The sequence below is a fragment of the Oncorhynchus mykiss genome, chromosome 9, assembly GCF_057628025.1.
Source record: "Oncorhynchus mykiss isolate SJ-2025 chromosome 9, ASM5762802v1, whole genome shotgun sequence".
Lineage (NCBI taxonomy): Eukaryota > Metazoa > Chordata > Actinopteri > Salmoniformes > Salmonidae > Oncorhynchus > Oncorhynchus mykiss.
The window spans coordinates 26,972,361-26,993,025 of record NC_143030.1 but is presented as its reverse complement, the minus strand read 5'-3'; the positions used below and the strand labels follow the sequence as shown (position 1 = coordinate 26,993,025).

General features: G+C 44.0%; 3 protein-coding genes across 7 annotated transcripts in view; 1 reads left to right on the top strand and 2 right to left on the bottom strand.

Moving 5' to 3' along the window:
• Positions 1-6,859, top strand: part of frem1a (Fras1 related extracellular matrix 1a) — a 31,668-nt gene extending 24,809 nt beyond the window's left edge. For 2 of the 5 annotated variants that reach the window (XM_036987611.2, XM_036987613.2), the window contains exons 23-37: positions 57-249; positions 531-795; positions 1,046-1,463; positions 1,645-1,846; positions 2,071-2,215; positions 2,487-2,616; positions 2,826-2,898; positions 2,986-3,135; positions 3,370-3,596; positions 3,740-3,787; positions 3,883-4,089; positions 4,380-4,511; positions 4,772-4,887; positions 4,983-5,068; positions 5,164-6,859. In XM_036987611.2, coding sequence (XP_036843506.1) covers positions 57-249; positions 531-795; positions 1,046-1,463; positions 1,645-1,846; positions 2,071-2,215; positions 2,487-2,616; positions 2,826-2,898; positions 2,986-3,135; positions 3,370-3,596; positions 3,740-3,787; positions 3,883-4,089; positions 4,380-4,511; positions 4,772-4,887; positions 4,983-5,068; positions 5,164-5,366 — 2,595 coding nt within the window. In that variant the 3' untranslated portion in view covers positions 5,367-6,859. Of the gene's footprint in view, positions 1-56; positions 250-530; positions 817-1,045; positions 1,464-1,644; positions 1,847-2,070; positions 2,216-2,486; positions 2,617-2,825; positions 2,899-2,985; positions 3,136-3,369; positions 3,597-3,739; positions 3,788-3,882; positions 4,090-4,379; positions 4,512-4,720; positions 4,888-4,982; positions 5,069-5,163 lie in introns of those variants that run through there. The other 3 variants (XR_016483174.1, XR_016483175.1, XM_090183849.1) reach the window with 3 other exon arrangements.
• On the bottom strand, positions 6,529-8,750 carry LOC110532973 (cytoplasmic aconitate hydratase). Its single transcript, XM_021617117.3, has 2 exons — positions 8,530-8,750; positions 6,529-8,290 (listed from the first exon to the last, which is right to left on the bottom strand). The coding sequence occupies exons 1-2, from the start codon at positions 8,656-8,658 to the stop codon at positions 8,180-8,182; spliced, it is 240 nt and encodes a 79-aa protein (XP_021472792.2). The 5' UTR covers positions 8,659-8,750; the 3' UTR covers positions 6,529-8,179.
• A 4,074-nt stretch (positions 8,751-12,824) lies between these two features.
• Positions 12,825-17,992, bottom strand: LOC110531763 (leucine-rich melanocyte differentiation-associated protein). Its single transcript, XM_021615163.3, has 4 exons — positions 17,890-17,992; positions 16,151-16,342; positions 13,921-13,998; positions 12,825-13,511 (listed from the first exon to the last, which is right to left on the bottom strand). Exons 1-4 carry the CDS (start codon positions 17,946-17,948, stop codon positions 13,367-13,369), a joined length of 474 nt encoding a protein of 157 aa, XP_021470838.2. The 5' UTR covers positions 17,949-17,992; the 3' UTR covers positions 12,825-13,366.
• Between the last annotated feature and the right edge of the window lie 2,673 nt (positions 17,993-20,665).

Sequence of the window (20,665 nt, the reverse complement as noted above, 5' to 3'; positions counted from 1 at the left end):
CATTATGTGCCTTCCATTATGTGTTCTCTCCCTAACTGTCCATGGTCCCTTCTCAGGTAGGCTCTGACTGGGTGACCCAGTCTGCGGGGATGAACTGCACCCAGGAGACAGTGGACATGAACCTGCTGCGCTACCTCCATACCGGGCCACTGGGACACACACAGGATTTCTTTGTGTTCCACCTGCTGGACGGGAAGAACCGCTCCCCCGCGCAGCACTTCCACATCTCCCTCAGGGACATGGAGAAAGGTTTGTGAACAGATGGACAGACCACCAACCTGGGAAGTGCACTATTATGCAGTTTGCTATAACCTACACGTTCATGGTCTGTGTAAAAAAAAAAAAAATGCTAGTAAAGAAGTCTCATCATATCAGCTGGTAGCTACTACTACTGTTGTCTTATGTTATTAGAATAATGTTAAACTCAGCTAAAATAATGAATAAAATAAGCTGGTTTATAAGTCTATGTTGTGTAAACAAATTTGTGCAAACTTTCATTTTAAGACTTCACTTTCTCTATCAATTCCCAGGAGACATTGCCATTTTTGTGAAGCCGGTGAAGACCAGCCGCGGTGAGCGCGTGGTTCTGACCACAGACGTCCTGCTGGCGATGGACGGTACAGACAAACCCGAGGAGCTGTTCTACATCGTTACAGTCCCCCCCGGCAATGGCCACATGGAGTACATCAAACACCCTGGGGTGGCCATAAGCACCTTCAGCCAGATGGACATCGCTGCCAACCTGGTGGGCTACGTCCACGACAACAGAGCCACCGCGTCGTTGGAGACACTACAGTAATGGCGACCCTTTTAAATGTATAAAATGACGCGGCTGATAATCTTAACATTATTCCACATAATAGTGGTTGGAACATGCTGCAAACGATGCTGGTTTGTAGAAAAAAAAAAGACATCTCCAAGACTGTAGCCATCATAACAGATAGCAGATGGCTCACATCTGACCCACATCTATAAGTTTGATACATTGTATGAGATGAAGTACCTTCCCCTAAGAACCTGCCATGCTCCTGTATGTCTTTGTTAGGTTCGTCGTCAGCAATGGCAAGGCCACCCGTAACGGCACCCTGGAGATTTACGTTGAGACCACCGACCACGTGCTGCCATCACTGACCTGTAACAGCGGCTTGAGAGTCCCTCAGGACTCCTCCATGGCGGTGACCCCTGACGCCCTCGCCTTGTCCGACCCCGACACCCCACCCAGTGACCTGCTCTTCTTCCTGGCCCAGCCTCCGCAGTACGGCACACTGCTTCGTGGCGGTGTCCCGCTCGCTACCGGTGGCAACTTCACCCAGTGGGACCTGCAGGAGCTGGAGGTGACTTACAGGCACGGGGGCGGCCCGTCGCAGATCGACCGCTTTGCCTTCACGGCCTCAGACACTACCAACAGGAGTTTCCTGCTGGAGGGGAGGGTGCAGACGGAACCTGTTATCTTTACCATTCAGGTAGGACACACTTATCTGCATACACACCTATGCCCAGATATGTCGATTGAGGTGCCGTTTCAGGTATACAGTAGATCAGCACAGCAACTTATTCAATAGTAGTGGAATCAAAATAATTAGTTGTGCAATGTTTTGATGGACACCTTTGATGGTGCCTAATGAACAAGACCCTGTATTCCAGATTGAGCCTTTGGACAGCTCGGCTCCTGAGGTTGTGCAGCTGCAGTCTCTGTGGAAGGCTGAAGTCCTGTCTGACGGTCGCTATGGGATCTACCTCTCGTACCGGGAGCTGAGAGCGCAGGACGGCAACACCAAGGACGAAGACCTCACCTTCCACATCCACAGGCCACCATACTTTGGCTACCTGGAGAATACGATTAAAGGTGAAGCCTTATATGCAGGGGCGTCAGGCCCCATTTCCTCAGTTTTATCCTTTTATCCACTGAAAATACAGAAATATTATTTATTTTACGCATAATTAATCCAAATGCATTTAATTAGGCCATCAGTGCTCCTTCAAAAAAAGACCATTACGATAGCACATAGACCCCAGGTTAATTGTGTTTGCTCTTCAGTAAACAGTCCATCTTACACTGTGCTCTTGCAGGCAGCTTTATCCAGCAGCGTTTCACTCAGAGGGACCTGAGCAAAAGGACTATCGTGTATATCATAGACCCAGCGACAGAAGCCCTGTCGGACAGCCTGGAGTTCAGAGTGTCCGACCCCCTGGGGAACACTGGGCCCTCCCACACGTGAGCTGCTACTCCGCACAAGACACAAATAGTATTAGTATGCTCTACATACTGTGGTCAGTCAGGGGGAGGAGAGAACCAATGGTTACATACATACTACTGTACACGACGAGGCCAATTTATATGACAGCTTATGAAGATTTGTACTGTGTCCTCGTAATGAAAGAAGGTACCATCACCCTCAATCAACTTGGAAAGGCAACGCAGGGTCTTTGGTAAGTGTGTGAAACTGTTTTCACTGTGCTGTGTTCTTCATGGTTCCATGCTGCAGGCTGGAGCTGAAGTGGTCTCGTGTGGAGCTGGCTGTGTCTGAGTACCAGGCATGTGAGGACCAGGGCCCTGTCTCACTGGACGTCCTACGGAAAGGCAACATGGCCGAGTCCTCGTACATCACCATCAAGGTTTCTGATCGATCCGTTTCAAACAGTATGATTCTTAGAACAATTCCTGTAATCTAGAAATTCTGCTAAATTGCATATATTCATTCTTTACCTTTATTTAACCAGGTTAGTCTCGGTGAGGTAAATCAAGTGATAGATGGCACTGCAAATCCATTTTAGTGCCATGAATGTAATGTCACTTTCGGATTCCCCTTTTGTCAATATCTTAGGTGAGAGAGGTCACAGCGACTGCTGGAAAGGATTTCACTCTGAGCCCGTCCAGCCTAATCCAGTTTGATCCTGGTATGTGTGGCTTTGGAGTGGGATGTTGATATGAGTTACCATCATAGATTAGGAGATAGGTAACTCAAACCTGTGCTCTCTATGAAGGCGTATCCAAAAGGAGCTGGCGTATTGAAATTACCCAAGATCACCTGGAGGAGGCAGAGGAGACATTTGAAGTGACACTGGTGTCCCCTGAGGGAACCGTAGTAGGCAGCACCTCCAAAGCGCTGGTTAAAATCAAGGACTCTGGGAAAGGTGAACACTGGGGAACTAGTGACTAAATCAAATAGAAACATTTTCTATTGTCTTGTGAGTCAATGCCGTTTCTTTATTTTAATCTAAAAAGGTTGTACATTGTCAAGGTACATTTTTCAAGTTATTGAAACTGGAGGGACCGAGGAAGCCAAAGACTGATAGACAATACACCAACCTTCTATGAAGTATTGACGTGGTTTCAAAATCTCTATGTAAGTCTCTGTGCTTTTCCAGGACAGTGTGGATCCAGTCGGGCCCCTATGGGCTCCAGTCTGGGGGGGAAGCAGGTTCAGTCAGGGCCGTACCCCCAACATGGCTCCATTCATTTGGAGACACTACCCCTTGCCAAGGGAGACCAGCAGATGACCTGGACCCGGGGCGATGGTATGCCCCAGTCTGTGCCCGCTGCTGGGCCCGCCACGCCCCATATGAAACTCAGAGCCATGGCCAACAGAAAGACGGTGAGTTTTTAACTCTGTAATCACCGGTGTGACTGTTATTCTGTTGAGGTTTGTCCCAAGTCTTTGTTCCAAGCCTTCACTCTAAACTATGCTAAACCTAAGAGTTATGTAGTACAACTTGATCATGTATTATCTTCTCACAGATTCCACCATCGTCAGTCCATCGTAATGGAACAGAAACTGTGTTCACGGTAAGGCTACGACCTTTTGCACTAATCTAACACAGCGAATCCAACCTAGGGACAGCCATCACTGTCTTTCTCTCACTGCCACTCTGTGGTTGCAGTACCACGGGATCATGTCCGTGCGCCTGGAGGATGACAAGTCTCCGTCTAGGAAGGGAAGGAAGGCTAATATTCAGGTGACCAGCAGAGGGCGGCAGCAACATGCAGCCGCAGCACCACCAGTGGCTCCCAACCTCAACCCTAAACCTGTCCCTAAGACGAAGAGTGACAGCTTGCTCCCACGTACAATGCCTGAGAAGCCCAATAAGGTGAGTCATCGTTACATTGATTCATAACAGGTTCTATATCGCAGCGACTTTAGTACAACACCGACAATCACATCGAGAGGTTTGGATCTCATGGTGTAACAGCTAAGTTAGGACTGAAATCGCCTCAATATAAACAGACACTGAGGGTTATTCAGTCATTGGTGGCAGTGGCTATATAAACAAACCCAAAGCATAGATTACAGTCTCTCTCTCTTGGCCTATAAACTACTTCCAATATGATGAACAAATTTACTAAATGTGTTACTTACTCTAATAATTTTGGCCCTCAGGAGCCTTCACCTAGCTCTAGCCCTAAACCCTGTGTCCCAGAGCTGATGGGGCTCCTACACTTTAACCAGAGCTCAGGCGGGCTCCTCCGCTGCAACGGGGTCTCCTGGAAGCCCTGGGCTCCCACTGATGAGGTAATCAATCTGGGACGGATGGTGCCGGAAACAGAATAATGTACCCTCATCAATTGCCCAATTGTATTATGAATATCATACTTATACTATTTCAGGGTCATAGAGTATGGGCTAACCAAGTCATAGCTCAACATTCTGGGCCACTGTCTTGGACTGAGCTTGATGTGTCTGGGAAACCAGCCCTTAATGTTAGCCATTTCATATTTCAGTAATGAACTCTCAACTCATTGGCCAGCCATTTTCATCCTCCCCCGACACAGATGGTCAGTGCTCAGAATTGTCGTAAGGGCTGGACCTATCACAGCGGCAACTGCTACTTCCTGAGCACCGAGCGCAAGTCGTCGTGGAGCACCGCCATCAGGGCATGCAGGGAGAGGTGAGGAGGGGAACAAGAAACATGTGACCTATTTTGCGAGAATATGCCTTTGTGTTGGAGTAAACTATAATTTCTTATTTCTCCTGTGGTTCCAGTCACCAAGCCAATCTGGTGAGCGTTTTTTCCAAGGCTGACATGGACTGGCTGTGGGACTTCAGTGGAAGGAAGCCATTCTGGATAGGTAAAAAGTACCCTGTCCTATTTCCATTGGACGAAAAGTGGCTCAACGTGTGTGCGTGCGTCTACCTCACTCACTGTCCTCTCTCCATCTCTCAGGTCTAAACGACAGGGAGAGCCGAGGACGCTGGGAGTGGGTGGGTGGAGAACCCATCACCTACACCAACTGGAGGAAGAGCCCGGCCAGAGGCAAGAGGAAGGGGACCAGGAGGTGTGTTCTGGTGTGGAGGAGGGCCAAGTGGCAGATCAGAGACTGTAAGACGGGCAGGGGACATCTCTACATGTGTTACATCAAGACGTGAGCCGAGGGGGGGGATCCCTACGTTGGATTGATGCTATGAATCGGAACTGTTTTCTTTTCACTGCTGTTCCAACAGGAGTGGAGCTGACCCGCAAGACAAGTTGCATTCATACAGGTAACATCAGCCAATCGCCCAAAAGGAGATTTACTACGGTACTACAGAGATAGATGAAGAGGTCAGCTTTAATGAAACGGAAGTACTGCATCAAACACATCAGTCGCAAACATGTCACACATGCACCGCTGAAGCCCACGCTTTTCCCAGCTACTGTAGTTTAACGGGATCGTTCACTCCAATGACACTGGATTCCTTACCATTCTTAATGTTGAGTAGCTTTAACATGTACCGTACTGTTCACGTGTGTAACAGCTATACTTATTACTATCATTATTGTTGAGTGCTGTAACTGCTGCACTGGTCATCTGTGTAATATTTCATATCTGTGTATAACAAATTGTATTGTGAGTAACGCATACCTCTCAACGTGTACATTTCAAGTATTATTTGATTTCACCGTCTCAAGGTTGTATTCAAATGTACGGTCCTTGATGGTAGTAACACTGTCTTGTCTGAAATCAGTCATAACTGGGTTTGTGGACTATAGTATTTCTGTATTAACAAAATTTAATATTTTATGAATAACAACGTAAGATTCAGGTTACTCTCATCACTGACACTACACCCAATGGCCAGTTTATTAGGTATGCCATCCTGTTCACTAAAATGCTTTGCGCCTACAGACAGTGAGTCACGTGGCCGTGGCTTTCTATATAGAGAAGGCAGACAGGCATCGAGGCAGTCGGTCACAGTTAGATTGAAAGTTCGAGTGGGGGGAAACTAGTGACCTAAGCAACTTTGAGCGTGGTATGATGGTCAGTTCCAGTATCTCAGAAAACAGCTTGTTGAAGAGCGGTCGAAGGAGAATGGCAAGAATTGTGCAAGCTAACAGGCGTGCCACAAACTGGCAGATAACGGAAAAACATTGAGTGTAAAAACATTGCCTGTGTCATGCTGATGGCATAGTCAGGATTTTGGCGTCCATGACCCCATCCTGGTGTCAACGGTACAGGCTGGTGGTGGTGGTGTAACGGTGTCAGGAATGTTTTCCTGGCACACGTTACGTCCCTTGACACATATTGAGCAATGTTTCCAGATCCCCAAAGAATTTGGGCCGTTCTGGATGCAAAGGGACGTCCGACCCAGTACAAGATGGGCGCACTTAATAAACTGGCCACTGAGTGTATATGATGCCAACTCTACAGTTCACATTATGCCACAGAAACTCAAATACACAAATACAGAAAGGCATCAGCTGCCTTTGAGACAGCTTCGTATGCAGTTGTGGGATCACTCAGTTGCTTCCTCAAATTACATTTGAGGTCATTTGCAACATTTTACACATTTACTGTACAGAATTTATTTTAATTTCACATTCCATTTAAAATGTAATGATTTGTATGCAATTATTTTATAAACGTATATTATTCCAGAAATCTATCAGGTTAATCTTTATTTTACTGCTTTATTAGTTATTTTTCAAGAATAGGCTAATAATAGTATGCTAATAATGCTACATTATTTTGACACAACAATGCTGCATTTGAGTAAAGTAGAAGTTCAACAATTTGACAAACGTAGTCTACTCTGCCCCTGAGCCATATCATGCAGGTTAGCATTTTTCATCATGAATCTTGATCTGGAGGTAGCTCTGCACTGGTCACTAGCTGGCACAGCCACAAGTCATAACATTTTATTTTAAGCCTAACCACACTGCTAACCCTAATCTTGAAATTAAGAAGGTAATGTTTTTCTTTCATAAATGTTACAATATAGGCAATTTTGACTTTGCAGCTGGCCCATCTAGCGGAAATCGCTCAGTTCTGCCTCAAGGACAAGACTCATCCCAATAAACGCCAACCTGCCCATAACATAACAGTTGATATAAATCATTGTGCAATCACTATCAATACATAATAGGCGAAAGCAATATGGTGGATATGTACCAGGAATTCCCCCTGGCCTCTCCAGTTATGGTAAGGAGAACGGGAAGGGGACAGCACTAAGACTGTTAGGAGGCAGCCACTAGCCCTGATATGGCCTTTTAGCAGACAAAACACACATTTTATCCATATCAGAGCGACGAGGTCACAAACAAGTGCGAATCTCAAAGTAGGCCTTCATTCCAATTTGATAGACAGAAACAATTTGGTCCATAAAACCATTAGTGCTTCAAGAAAATATGAAATGTGGCTTCAGGTCAGAAATCTAATGATGTTTACTTATATTAATTTGATAGATTGATTTGATTAACTCGCCCCCTGTTACACTAGTACTAGGGTAGCCAAACTCACCATTAGGGTTGAAACAATTCTGGTAACTTTCCCAAAATAGGAAAGAAAAAAGGTGCAACATTCGCTCACCATTAACAATGATTCCATTTTTGTTTTAAGCAAGGTTAAAAGACTAAAATTTCGGCCTTCATCAACTTTCCCAAAAAATCCCGGTTGGAGAATTCCTGCATTTCCTGCTCATTCCCTCCTGAATCTACTAACCAGGAAGACCTGGAACAACTGGGAATGAACTGGATCTGGAATTGTGCAACCCTACTCACCAACAGTAATAAGCACTCAGCACTACATAATCAAAGAAGTCCTATGGCTAAACGTCTACGGGTTAATGCACTAAAACCAATGGAGACAACATGATGAACTCAAACCAACAGAGGGCGAGTCAGGGCTTTCTGTCTCTCCGTCCCCATGGAGGATGTGCGTGTTCAGCGCGGCTTGGTCCCGATGGTGCGCTCCTTCTAGTTCTCAGACATTTTTGCGGATCATGTAGTTGAGGATGCCTCCGTTGTGGAAGTACGTCAGCTTCCAGTCTGTGCCGAACCTCATCCTCGCCTGGAATGTTTTGCCCGTGTCGAGCTGTAAGGGAATGACAGAATCATAATGTATTAGAGAGTTCATAGAAATCACAAAGTGTTCTTTTTTTGGACTAGGCATCTACTAGCAACTCAGACCTTCGCATAACTCATTAACTCAGAGAGGTTGGGTTAAATGCGGAAGACACATTTCAGTTGAAGGCATTCAGTTGTACAACTGACTAGGTGTCCAATTTTCCATTTCCACTGAGAATTTCCCAATTCCCACCCTATGTAAAGTACCTTAATGTCAACAATCATCACCAGGGGTGTGAGTGGCTCTAGGATGACTACGGTGTAACGCACTCGGCCCGTCAGGCCCAGGGTGTCTGCCATGTCCCCGGCCAGGTACTCCAGAGGGATGACCCCCATGCCCACCAGGTTACTGCGGTGGATCCTCTCATAGCTCTCTGCCAGCACAGCCTTGATGCCCTGGGAGAGGGGAACAGAGGGATGGGTGACACCTTATCGCCTCTAAATTGTAAATAAAACACTATAAAGAGTTTATATAATGTGTCATTACATACCTATTTGAAGGTTTGTGTCGAATTTGAATCGGGTTTTTAGGGCAGTGCTAAAGTGATCTTAGAAGTAAACCGAGGCTTTGAGAATGATGATCGCATGCAATGATGACGAAAAAAATGACTAGGTATCCCCCCCTTACCCCGTCACTGTCAATTTCTTGTTTTTAAAGGATGAAAGAAGTGCTACCTAGTGGAGAAAGATTGTAAGACAGAAATAGTTGCTTTATGCGTGCTGTACGCTACGACATGGCACGTCAAGATGTAACAGAGGGTCAGTTTTTTCAACTTTTCTCCAATACTATAGAGCCATTACCATGTCGATCAACGCTTGAATAGAAACCTAGTTCACACCCCCGATTTCGACGTCAACACAGTGGCTACAGTCCCATAAGTTTTCTTTGTAGCCTCGTTTGAATGTTGCGGTTGCGCACATTTGTACGGAATGGGGTGAGTGGGGTGAGTTTATATAGTACTTATAGCCTGGCTATCGCGCAAGTTTTGAAGAGCAATCAACGTTACTGGCTAGCTAGTTATGCTGTCACAGCCCTCGACCTCAAATGCAGTAATTTTACTTTAAAAGCATATGGTCAAGATAACAAATAATTGCAACAAAAAAAACAATAGTCACATATACCAATTTTCTTCTCTGTACAGCTGAAGTGGGCAGAAGGGTAGCTAATGATGTTATTATTAAAATGTGATTTTGAACTGCTAACACACTGCTAACCTCATGCCAAAAATGTCATGATTTTTTAACTATAATTTCCACGTGCACGTAAATGCAGAGCACCAAAGATGATGGTGTCCATGCCATAAACCGAAGTAGTGAGGTAGTGAGTGAGATAAGTTAACATTTGTTTTTGTTTTCTTTCTAAATGGTTAACTCATAATATGGATGATAACATATTCTTCAAATAGTGTTGGGCAGGTGTTTTTTCTTGACCAACCACTGCTCAGAATCTCAGAAAAGGGGCCTCCCGGGTGGCGCAGTGGTTAAGGGCTGTGCCATCAGAGTCCCTGGGTTCGCGCCCATGCTCTGTCGTAACCGGGAGGTCCGTGGGGCAACGCACAATTGGCCTAGTGTCGTCGGGGTTAGGGAGGTAGGGATGTCCTTGTCTCATCGCGCACCAGCGACTCAGCGATTAGGCCTGGCTCGAAGTCGACATTCCAATTAATCCCAAAGGATTAATCCCAAAGGTGTCCGATGGGGTTGAGGTCAGGGCTCTGTGCAGGCCAGTCAAGTTCTTCCACACCGTTCTTGACAAACCATTTCTATATATGCCACAAAGTTGGAAGCACAGAATCATCTAAAATGTCGTTGTATTAAGATTTCCCTTCACTGAAACTAAGGGGCCTAGCCCAAACCATGAAAAACAACCCAGATCCTTCTTTCTCCTCCACCAAACATTGCATTTGGCACTATGCGTTCGGGCAGGTAGCGTTCTCCTGGCATCACCCAAACCTAGATTCGTTCATCGGACTGCCAGATGGTGAAGCGTGATTCATAGCAGAGCAGAAATTTGACTAACTGACTTGTTGGAAAGGTGGCTGAGCTCTTCAGTAAGGCCATTCTACTACCAATGTTTGTCTATAGAAATTGCATATCTGTGTGCTAAATTGTATACACCTGTCAGTGACCGGTATAGCTGAAATAGCAGAATCCACTAATTTGTCCACACACTTTTGTATGCAGTGCATTCAGAAAGTATTCAGAACCCCCTTCCCTTTTTCCACATTTTGTTACGTTACAGCCTTATTCTAAAATGTATTAAATTATTTGTTTGTCTCGTCAATCTACACACAATACCCCATAATGACAAAGCGAAAAAAGGTTTTTTTAAACATTTTTACAAATTAAAAAAATAATTTAAAAAAATCTAAACCTATTTACAGAAGAAGACTCAAATTGAGCTCTGGTGCATCTTGTTTCCATTGATCATCCTTGAGATGTTTCTACAACTTGATTGGAGTCCACTTGTGGTAAATTCAATTGATTGGACATGATTTGGAAAGGCACACACCTGTCTATATAAGGTCCCACAGTTGACAGTCGAAGGAATTGTCTGTAGGGTACCAAAACATTTTTGCAGTGTTGAAGGTCACCAAGAACACAGTGGCCTCCATCATTCTTAAATGGATGAAGTTTGGAACCACCAAGACTCTTCCTAGAGCTGGCCACATGGCTAAACTGAGCAATCGGGGGAAGAAGGGCCTTGGTCAGGGAGGTGGTCAAGAACCAGATGCTCACTCTGACAGAGCTCCAGAGTTCCTCTGGATCGGAGAACCTTCCAGAAGGACAACCATTTCTGCAGCACTCCACCAAACAGTTCTTTATGGTAGAGTGGCCAGGCAGAAGCCACTCCTCAGTAAAAGGCACATGACCGTCTGCTTGGAGTTTGCTAAAAGGCACCTAAAGGACTCTCAGACCATGAGAAAGAAGATTCCCTAGTCTGATGAAACCAATATTGAACACTTTGGCCTGAATGCCAAGCATCACATCTGGAGGAAACCTGGCACCATCCCTACGGTGAAGCATGGTGGTGGCAGCATCATGCTGAGGGGTTGTTTTTCAGCGGCAGGGACTGGGATACTAGTCAGGATCGAGGCAAAGATGAACAGAGCAAAGTACAGAGAGATCCCTGATTAAAACTTCTCCAGATCGCTCAGGTCTTCAGACTGGGGCGAAGGTTCACCTTCCGACAGGACAACAACTCTGCAACCAAGACAACGCAGGATTGGCTTTGGGACATCTCTGAATGTCCTTGAGTGGCCCAGCCAGAGCTCGGACTTGAACCCGATCGAACATCTATGGAGAGACCTGAATATAGCTGTGCAGCGACGCTTCCCATCCATCCTGACAGAGCTTGAGAGGATCTGCAGAGAATAATGGTGTGCCAATACAGGTGTGCCAAGCTTGTAGCATCATATCCAAGAAGACTCGAGGCTGTAATCACTGCTTCAACAACAATTTTGTAAATATGTTTTTTTGATTTTTTATTCTTTACATTTGTAAAAAATTCTAAATATCTGTTTTCTTTTTGTCATTATGGGGCATTGTGAGTAGATTGAGGGGGGGGGAACAATGTAATCCATCAAGCGCTATGATTAAACTGGCTCTCATAAGTAGCGCCACAGGAAAGGAAGACCCAGATTTACCTCTGCTGCAGAGGACAAATTCATTAAAGTTACCAGCCTCAACTTGCAGCCCATATAAATGCTTCACAGAGTTCAAGTCACAGACATCTGAACATCAACTGTTCTGAGGAGACTGCGTGATTCAGGCCTTCATGGTCAAATGTCTACAAAGAAACCACTAAAGGACACCAATAAGAAGGAGAGAATTGGGCCCAGAAACACGAGCAATGGACATTAGATCGGTCGAAATTTGTCCTTTGGTCTGGAGTCCAAATTGGGGAGATTTGGTTCCAACCGCCATGTCTTTGTGAGATACAGAGTAAGTGAACAGATGATCTCTGCCAGTGTGGTTCCAAACATGAAGCATGGAGGAGGTGTGATGGTGTGGGGGTGCTTAGCTGGTGACACTGTTTGTGATTTATTTAGAATTCAAGGCACACTTAACCAGCATGGCTACAACAGCATTCTGCAGCGATACACCAAACCATCTGGTTTACGCTTAGTCCCACTATCATTTGTTTTTCAACAGGACAATGACCAAACACACCTCTATGATGTGTAAGGGCTATTTGACCAAGGAGGGGCGTGATGGAGTGCTGTATCAGATGACCTGATCGCCACAATCCCCCAACCTCAACCCAATTGAGATGGTTTGGGATGAATTGGACCGCAAAGTGAAGGAAAAGCAGCAAACAAGTGCTCAGCATATGTTGGAACTCCTTTAAGACTGTTGGAAAATCATTCCAAGTAGAGCTGGTTGAGAGAATGCCAAGAGTGTGCGAAGCTGTCATCATGGCAAAGGGTGGCTACTTTGAAGAATCTAAAATATGTTCCGATTTGTTTAACACTTTCTTTTTGGTAACTACATGATTCCATATGTGTTATTTCATAGTTTTAATGTCTTCACAATTATTCTACAATGTAGAAAATAGTAAAAAATAAAGAAAAACCCTTGAATGAGTAGGTGTGTCCAACCTTTAGACTGATACTGTATATTTCCTGAGCATTCTTATATCTTTTAGAAAAAGGACAGACACTTGTTCCTAATGATTTATTTTCTGACTGTCTTTTTAGCCATTTATGAATGTGTTATTCAATGTATTTCTATGTGCTATAGTAGTAAAGGCCAAATTCAATATTTTAGCAAATACGTGTTGTACCTGAAGGGGTCCTAAAATTCCAAATCAAATAGCTAAATACTCCATAGCATGACCATCTTAAAACAATTCCATATTTCAGCATAGAATCCCCTCAACCATAAAGTCATAAGATAAGTCTCATTTTAATTTTGATAAACATGTTGAAAATATATTTGAAATTGTGCTAACTTGCCTTGAACTAGTTATCTATACAATGATTATTTTTCTCATCTTGATAAATCTTTGAAGTTCAGTTCGATAGGGAGCAGTGTTATGGAGGGTTTAATGTTGAAGTTCCTTCCTCTTTTTGCTGCCTTCCCTGGTCCTCTGCATCCTATAGGTCTTCTTAGCCTGCGCTCTCTCTTTCTCCAAAACCTCAGTGTCATCCAGGATCTTCAGGCTTGGGATCTGACTGATCACATACTGCCTGTGTGGCCAGAGGAGGAATATGTTGGTGGGTGAGACACAAAAAGCATAAACCACATAATTTCATACTGTAGTAATGACAGAACATATTGATGAGGAACAGTAAGTCGTTCCAAAACCAATCCGCAAGGGTTTTTTTGTGTGTAGATTGATGCGGGAAAAAAATAATTGAATCAATTTTCGAACAAGGCTGTAACGTAACAAAATGGAAAAAGTCAATGGGTCTGAATGCTTTCCAAATGCACTGCATATCACACAATTTTAACTCCAATTTATTTTGAGTTATAGAATCATGTCATATTCCTATGACCTGTGAGGTTACACAACACATCCTTCTCATCTGAATCTAAAAAGACACCTGATCAAAAAGGTGCAGCTTTAGTGTATCAGCTGTGTTCACTCAAGCTCACCTGTAGTCTATGTACTGGTCTAGACTCCCTCCATTGAAGTAGCTGGGTGCTGATTCGTTGTTCATCATGCTGAGAATCCTACAGGAAGTAAAAACATCCAGAGGTCAGACAACAACACTTAAATGCCTAGTCACCTTACTCCTTTACATACAGTGAGTGAAAATAGGATTTGAATACTGCTGATTTTGTACGTTTGCCCACTGACAAAGAAATGATCACTCTATAATTTTAATGGTAGGTTTATTTGAACGGTGAGAGACAGAATAACAACAAAAAAATCCTGAAAAACTCACGTCAAAAATGTTATAAATTGATTTGCATTTTAATGAGGGAAATAAATATTTGACCCCCTCTAAATCAGAAAGATTTCTGGCTCCCAGGTGTATTTTATACAGGTAACGAGCTGAGATTAGGAGCACACTCTTAAAGGGAGTGCTCCTAATCTCAGTTTGTTACCTGTATAAAAGACACCTGGGAGCCAGAAGTCTTTCTGATTGAGAGGGGGTCAAATACTCTCCACCAAGGCCAAGACCAAAGAGCTTTCCAAGGATGTCAGGGACAAGATTGTAGACCTACACAAGGCTGGAATGGGCTACAAGACCATCACCAAGCAGCTTGGTGATTATTCGCAAAGGGAAGAAACACAAAAGAACTGTCAATCTGCCTCGGCCTGGGGCTCCATGCAAGATCACACCTCGTGGAGTTGCAATGATCATGAGAACGGTGAGGAATCAGCCCAGAACTACACGGGAGGATCTTGTCAATGATCTCAAGGCAGCTGGGACCATAGCCACCAAGAAAACAATTGGTAACACACTACGCCGTGAAGGACTGAAATCCTGCAGCGCCCGCAAGGTCCCCATGCTCAAGAAAGCACATATACATGCCCGTCTGAAGTTTGCCAATGAACATCTGAATGATTCAGAGGACAACTGGGTGAAAGTGTTGTGGTCAGATGAGACCAAAATGGAGCTCTTTGGCATCAACTCAACTCGCCGTGTTTGGAGGAGGAGGAATGCTGCCTATGACCCCAAGAACACCATCTCCACCGTCAAACATGGAGGTGGAAACATTATGCTTTGGGGGTGTTTTTCTGCTTTGGGGACAGGACAACTTCACCGCGTCAAAGGGACAATGGAAAGGGCCATGTACCGTCAAATCTTGGGTGAGAACCTCCTTCCCTCATGGGTCGTGGATCGTGGATGGGTATAATGGGTCGTGGATGGGTATTCCAGCATGACAATGACCCAAAACACACGGCCAAGGCAACAAAGGAGTGGCTCAAGAAGAAGCACATTAAGGTCCTGGAGTGGCATAGGCAGTCTCTAGACCTTAATCCCATAGAAAATCTGTGGAGGGAGCTGAAGGTTCGAGTTACTAAACGTCATCCTTAACCTTAATGACTTGGAGAAGATCTGCAAAGAGGAGTGGGACAAAATCCCTCCTGAGACGTGTGCAAACCTGGTGGCCAACGTCAAGAAATGTCTGACCTCTGTGATTGCCAACAAGGGTTTTGCCACCAAGTACTAAGTCATGTTTTGCAGAGGGGTCAAATAATTATTTCCCTCATTTAAAAAGCAAATCAATTTATAAAATTTTTGACATGCGTTTTTCTGGATTTTTTGGTTATTCTCTCTCATTGTTCAAATAAACCTACCATTAAAATTATAGACTGATCATTTCTTTGTCAGTGGGAAAATGTACAAAATCAGCAGGGGATCAAATACTTTTTTCCCTCACTGTATCTACCTCTATCACTCCAGTACCCCTGCACATTGTAAATATGGTATTGGAACTGACCCTGTATATAGCTTACTTACTTTCTTGTGTTGTTCTTATCTTATTTGTATTTCTTGTTTGTTCTAATTTATTTTGTTTTTAGGATTACATTGATTTATGTATTACTGCATTGTTTATTTTATTTATTTTTATTTTACCTTTATTTAAGGCAGGTCAGTTAAGAACAAATTCTTATTTTCAATGACGGCCTAGGAACAGTGGGTTTGTACTTGTGCATGTGACATTAAAACTTGAAAATGGTGTTTGTGTTCTGGTTTCATGTTTTTTATGTTGTATTAACATGTCTGTTCAATGCTCCACAATGTTGCACCCTACTGAACGCAGTTTGGAATGAAAACAACAAAGATGTTGGCTTCAACAGAAACTGTCACCCAGGCAAAAACACACACGCACACACTGCCCCAATGGCTTCAGTAAAAGCCAGTCTTACTTGATGTTGGGGAACTTGCTTCGGATCTCCTCAACGAAGATGGGCAGGTTGCCGACCTTGTTCTTGTTGATCCACACGGTGGTGACACTAGGCATGTAGGGGAATTTGACGTGGGACGAGTAGCTGTTGCAGTCCAGGATCAGAGTGCTGAGCTTCTCCAGTTCACCCAGGAGAGCTGGGCTCCGTTGGCAGCTGAATGAAGGAGAAACATTGCCAGGTAGACTGTGTGTTAATAGTATAGTACACATGCATAGCATGTCTCTGATTGGTGCATGAAAGAGAGAGATGGAACTAAGATGTGTGTGTGTGTGTGTGTGTGTAGCACGTGTGTATGTAATATGTGTGTATTTGCCTCTGTCTCTACAGGGCTCAGAGCAGAAGGATACTCCTCCAGCAGGTTGTAGCTGAGGTCCAACACTTCCAGGGTGTCTCGCTGGGCTAGTATGACTTCGTAGGGGATCTCTAGCAATCCCTGGTAGGCAAAGGAGAGACTCCGAAGCCCCAGCACCGGGCCTGGCTGACCGGGCTGACCAGGCCCCCCTGTCTCCATGGCCAAGAGGCAGAGCTACAGCCTCCCAACACCTCACTTCTCGGTGTCAACTAGCCAGATTACCAGGGGATTCAGATACATGGCGCCATAACTCCCAATATCCACCCTCAAATCAAAACGACAAGGGCATCATGGTTTAGTTATTGAGAGTACTAATTACCAAAACCTCTTTTCCAGGAGTTAAACATAAACAAGCAGCCAAAATGCTAATCGCTCACCTAAACATCTGCTGAATTGTACATATAATTGACTGACAAGATAGTTAAATCAGCTGATGTCCCAGGGAAACCGGGGTTCAAATACTATTTGTAATCTTTTACGTACTTTAAGCGCTTGCTTCAGCCTGCCTGGGTTGCTATGTGGGTGGGGTTTGCAATAGGGAAGCTCAATGAAGCACAGCTAACGTATTTGAAATGATTTCAAATGGCATTTGGTCCCAGATCTAAATCAGTCAATGATCGGAGGGATTGCATGGAAACCAGCAGCTGCAGTAGAACTTCAGGGCCAAAATTGTATAACCATTCCAAAATGTATAACCATTTTTCACCTTTGAGATGTGTTGGTCCATCTTGAATTTTTGAATGTTGACATGAGTTCATTACAGCACTGTTACACGGGTAGAAAGAATACACTAACAAGCATTTTATGGCTAGAGGAACATAATACAGTAGTTTACCGTCAGTGAGGTGGTTCGGTTATCATTCAGTTCACCCTTCTTTATTTGTAGAATACAGTAGATCAACAGCAGTGCCTGTTGTCATGTGCTACTATTAAGTCCATTCACCATTAGATCGGGGCTGAGAGTATTGGAGTCCAGGAGGCTATGAATGAATGACCCACTCTGTTAAAAAACCAGACGAAATGCCAGTGCATGTCATTCCCTCAGTGAAATGTTTTTCTCCAGGCAGATTAGCCCTCTCATAGTTCTACAAACATCTTTAAATCTTGCCATTTGAAATAATTATATGAAAAAGCTACGGTTGTATGGTCAGCAACTCTTAAAAAACAATCTGGATCGCTCACGAATGACACCACGGGTGCAGCAAAGCTGTCTCAAACTTGTCAGAGATACATAGGAACATTCATAGAAGCAGGTCAGTTCAAATAGGCAAATATGATTTCACAAACAATATATACATCTCATGAACAGATCTATATACAGGTAATCATTCCATTTGATCCAACTCACCGCGATGTGTGGTTTTCAGGCAGCTTTACCGGCTGAGATGCAGTCTGCTCACTGCACATAAAAGGCACTCATTCATGGCTCAGGTCTAGATCACAAGATCCGGATAATCACATTGGCCGTTAACCCCTTCCTGTCCACGGGTTCTCCCAAAGGCCAAGACCCAGCAAAACAAGTGGCGTAACAATATGTTAAGTTTCAGATAGAAATGTAATGAATAGAGCTGACACAATTCCTTATTCCACGTGTCAGAGAGCCATGTTCATTCTACATAATACATTTCTCTCTGAACCTTCCACAATGTACTGGCCCAGTTAATGTACTGGCCCAGTTATCCCCCCCAAAATAATTTATAGTTATTCTTCTAGTCAAGGGATACCGTGACGAGATCCTGAGGCCCATTGTCATGCCTTTCATTCACCGCCATTGCCTCATGTTTCAGCATGATAACGCACAGCCCCATGTTGCAAGGATCTGTACATAATTCATGGAAGCTGAAAATGTCCCAGTTGTTCCATGGCCTGCATACTCACCAGACATGTTATGTGTACAACGGCGTGTTCCAGTCATGTGTACAACAGCGTGTTCCAGTCATGTGTACAATAGCGTGTTCCAGTCATGTGTACAACAGCATGTTCCAGTTCCCGTCAATATCCAGCAACTTCGCACAGCCATTGAAGAGTGGAAAAGCATTCCACAGGCCATAATCAACAGCCTGATCAACTCTATGCGAAGGAGATGTGTTTCGTTGCATGTGGCAAATGGTGGTCACACCAGATACTGATTGAGTTTCTGATCCATGCCAGTACCTTTAAAAAAAAAAGTTCAGTGACTAGCATATCTATACTTCTAGTCATGTGAAATCCATAGATTAGGGCCTAATGATTTTATTTAAATTGACTGATTTCTTTACATGAACTGTAACTCAGTAAAACCTTTGAAATTGTTGCATGTTGCGTTTATTTTTGGTTCAGTGTACTTTAGAATACTAATAGATACTACACATTTCCCCTGAAATAAGCCATATAACACTAAACAGTAATATTACTGGCTAAAATAACACAGCAACTGTAACGGTAACATTATCTATATACATATTATTAAAGGTAGACTCAGCGATATGATGTAGATGCAGAATGTAAACAGCATAGTGGGTTAATTTCCGCAACCACTAAGCGATTTGAAGTGTGAGGCTCAACTTCTCAGCTGTTTTAGTCCCCTGGTAACCACGCTGTGAACAGCAGGGATGCTGATGTTCTCATAGAACAAAACGTATAAGATCTCCAAAGCCCGTATTAACCTCAGACCTTATTTTCTGTGTTTTTTTCCATTCTTTCTCCATACATTTTCCCCAAAGGAATGGCTGAACGACCCAGACTCATTTCCGGGGTTTAGTACTATTGCTATTCTATTAGCTGTCTCCTCCTCGGCCCGGGGAAACGGCCTCTCGCTCTGAAGCACCTCGCTCCTTGGCTCTTATTTGGTTGCCAACTCAGCCATCAATCGGTAAGTCTCCGCTCTCTACTGTATATCTACTGGATTTGTTGTTGTTATGGTCTCTGAGTTCCTGCTTTGGCTAGATTAATTGGTGTTGATTTCTGGCTTATTACTTAGTTATGTCAACCATGGTGGTTGGCTAGTTAGCTGGCTAGGCTAGCATGCATACTAAAATAACTAACTTTATCTGGCTGGCTTGCTTGCCGGCTAAGATAACTGCATATACAGCACCTTCGGAAAGTATTCAGACCCCTTGACTTTTTCCGCATTTTGTTACATTACAGCCTTATTCTAAAATTGATTAAATACAAATAAATCCTCAGCAATCTGCTCACAATACTCCATAGTGAAAACAGGTTTTAATAAATGTTTGCAAATGTATTAAACATTTTAAATGTAATAAACATTTTAAAAGTAATATCACATTTACATAAGTATTCCGACCCTTTGCTATGACACTCGAAATTGAGTTCCGGTGCATCTTGTTTTCACTGATCACCTTTGATGTTTTTACAACTTGATCGGATTCCACCTGTGGTAGATTCAAATGATTGGACATGATTTGGAAAGGCAAACACCTGTATATTTAAGGTCCCACAGTTGATAGTGCATGTCAGAGCAAAAACCAAGCCATGAGGTCAAAATAATTGTCCGTAGTGCTCCGCGACAGGATAGTGTCTGGGGAAGGGTATTAAAAAGATTCTGCAGCATTGAAGTTCCCCAAGAACACAGTGGCCTCCATCATTCTTAAATTGAAGAAGTTTGGAACCACCAAGACTCTTCCTAGAGCTGGCCACACGGCCAAACTGAGCAATCGGTGAAGAAGGGCCTTGGTCAGGGAGGTGACCAAGAACCCAATGCTCAATCTGACAGTGCTTCAGAGTTCCTCTGTGGAGATGGGAGAACCTTCCAGAAGGACAACCATCTCTGCAGGTCTTTATTGTAGAGTGGCCAGGCAGAAGCCACTCCTCAGTAAAAGGCACATGACAGCCCACTTGGAGTTTGCCAAAAGGCACCTAAAGATTCTCTGGTCTGAACCAAAATTAAACTATTTGGTCTGAATGCCAAGTTTCTGGAGGGAATCTGGCACCATCCCTATGGTGAAGCACAATGGTGGCATGGTGGAGAGTAGTCAGGATCGAGGCAAAGATGAACGGCACAAAGTACAGAGAGATCCTTGATGAAAACCTGCTCCAGAGTGTTCAGGACCTCAGACTGGGGCAAAGCTTCCCCTTCCAACAGGACAATGACCCTAAGCACCTTCATGATGTTGCCCTGTTGG

Coding starts and splice junctions, on each gene's coding strand:
- LOC110531763 (XM_021615163.3), bottom strand. CDS start 17,948: ATGTGCAGTGAGCAGACTGCATCTCAGCCGGTAAAGCTGCCTGAAAAC. Junction 13,999..16,150: donor AGCAAGTTCCCCAACATCAA/GTAAGACTGGCT, acceptor TACTTCCTGTAG/GATTCTCAGCATGATGAACA. Junction 13,512..13,920: donor GACCAGTACATAGACTACAG/GTGAGCTTGAGT, acceptor CTGGCCACACAG/GCAGTATGTGATCAGTCAGA.
- LOC110532973 (XM_021617117.3), bottom strand. CDS start 8,658: ATGGGGGTCATCCCTCTGGAGTACCTGGCCGGGGACATGGCAGACACC. Junction 8,291..8,529: donor TGATGATTGTTGACATTAAG/GTACTTTACATA, acceptor ATTCCCTTACAG/CTCGACACGGGCAAAACATT.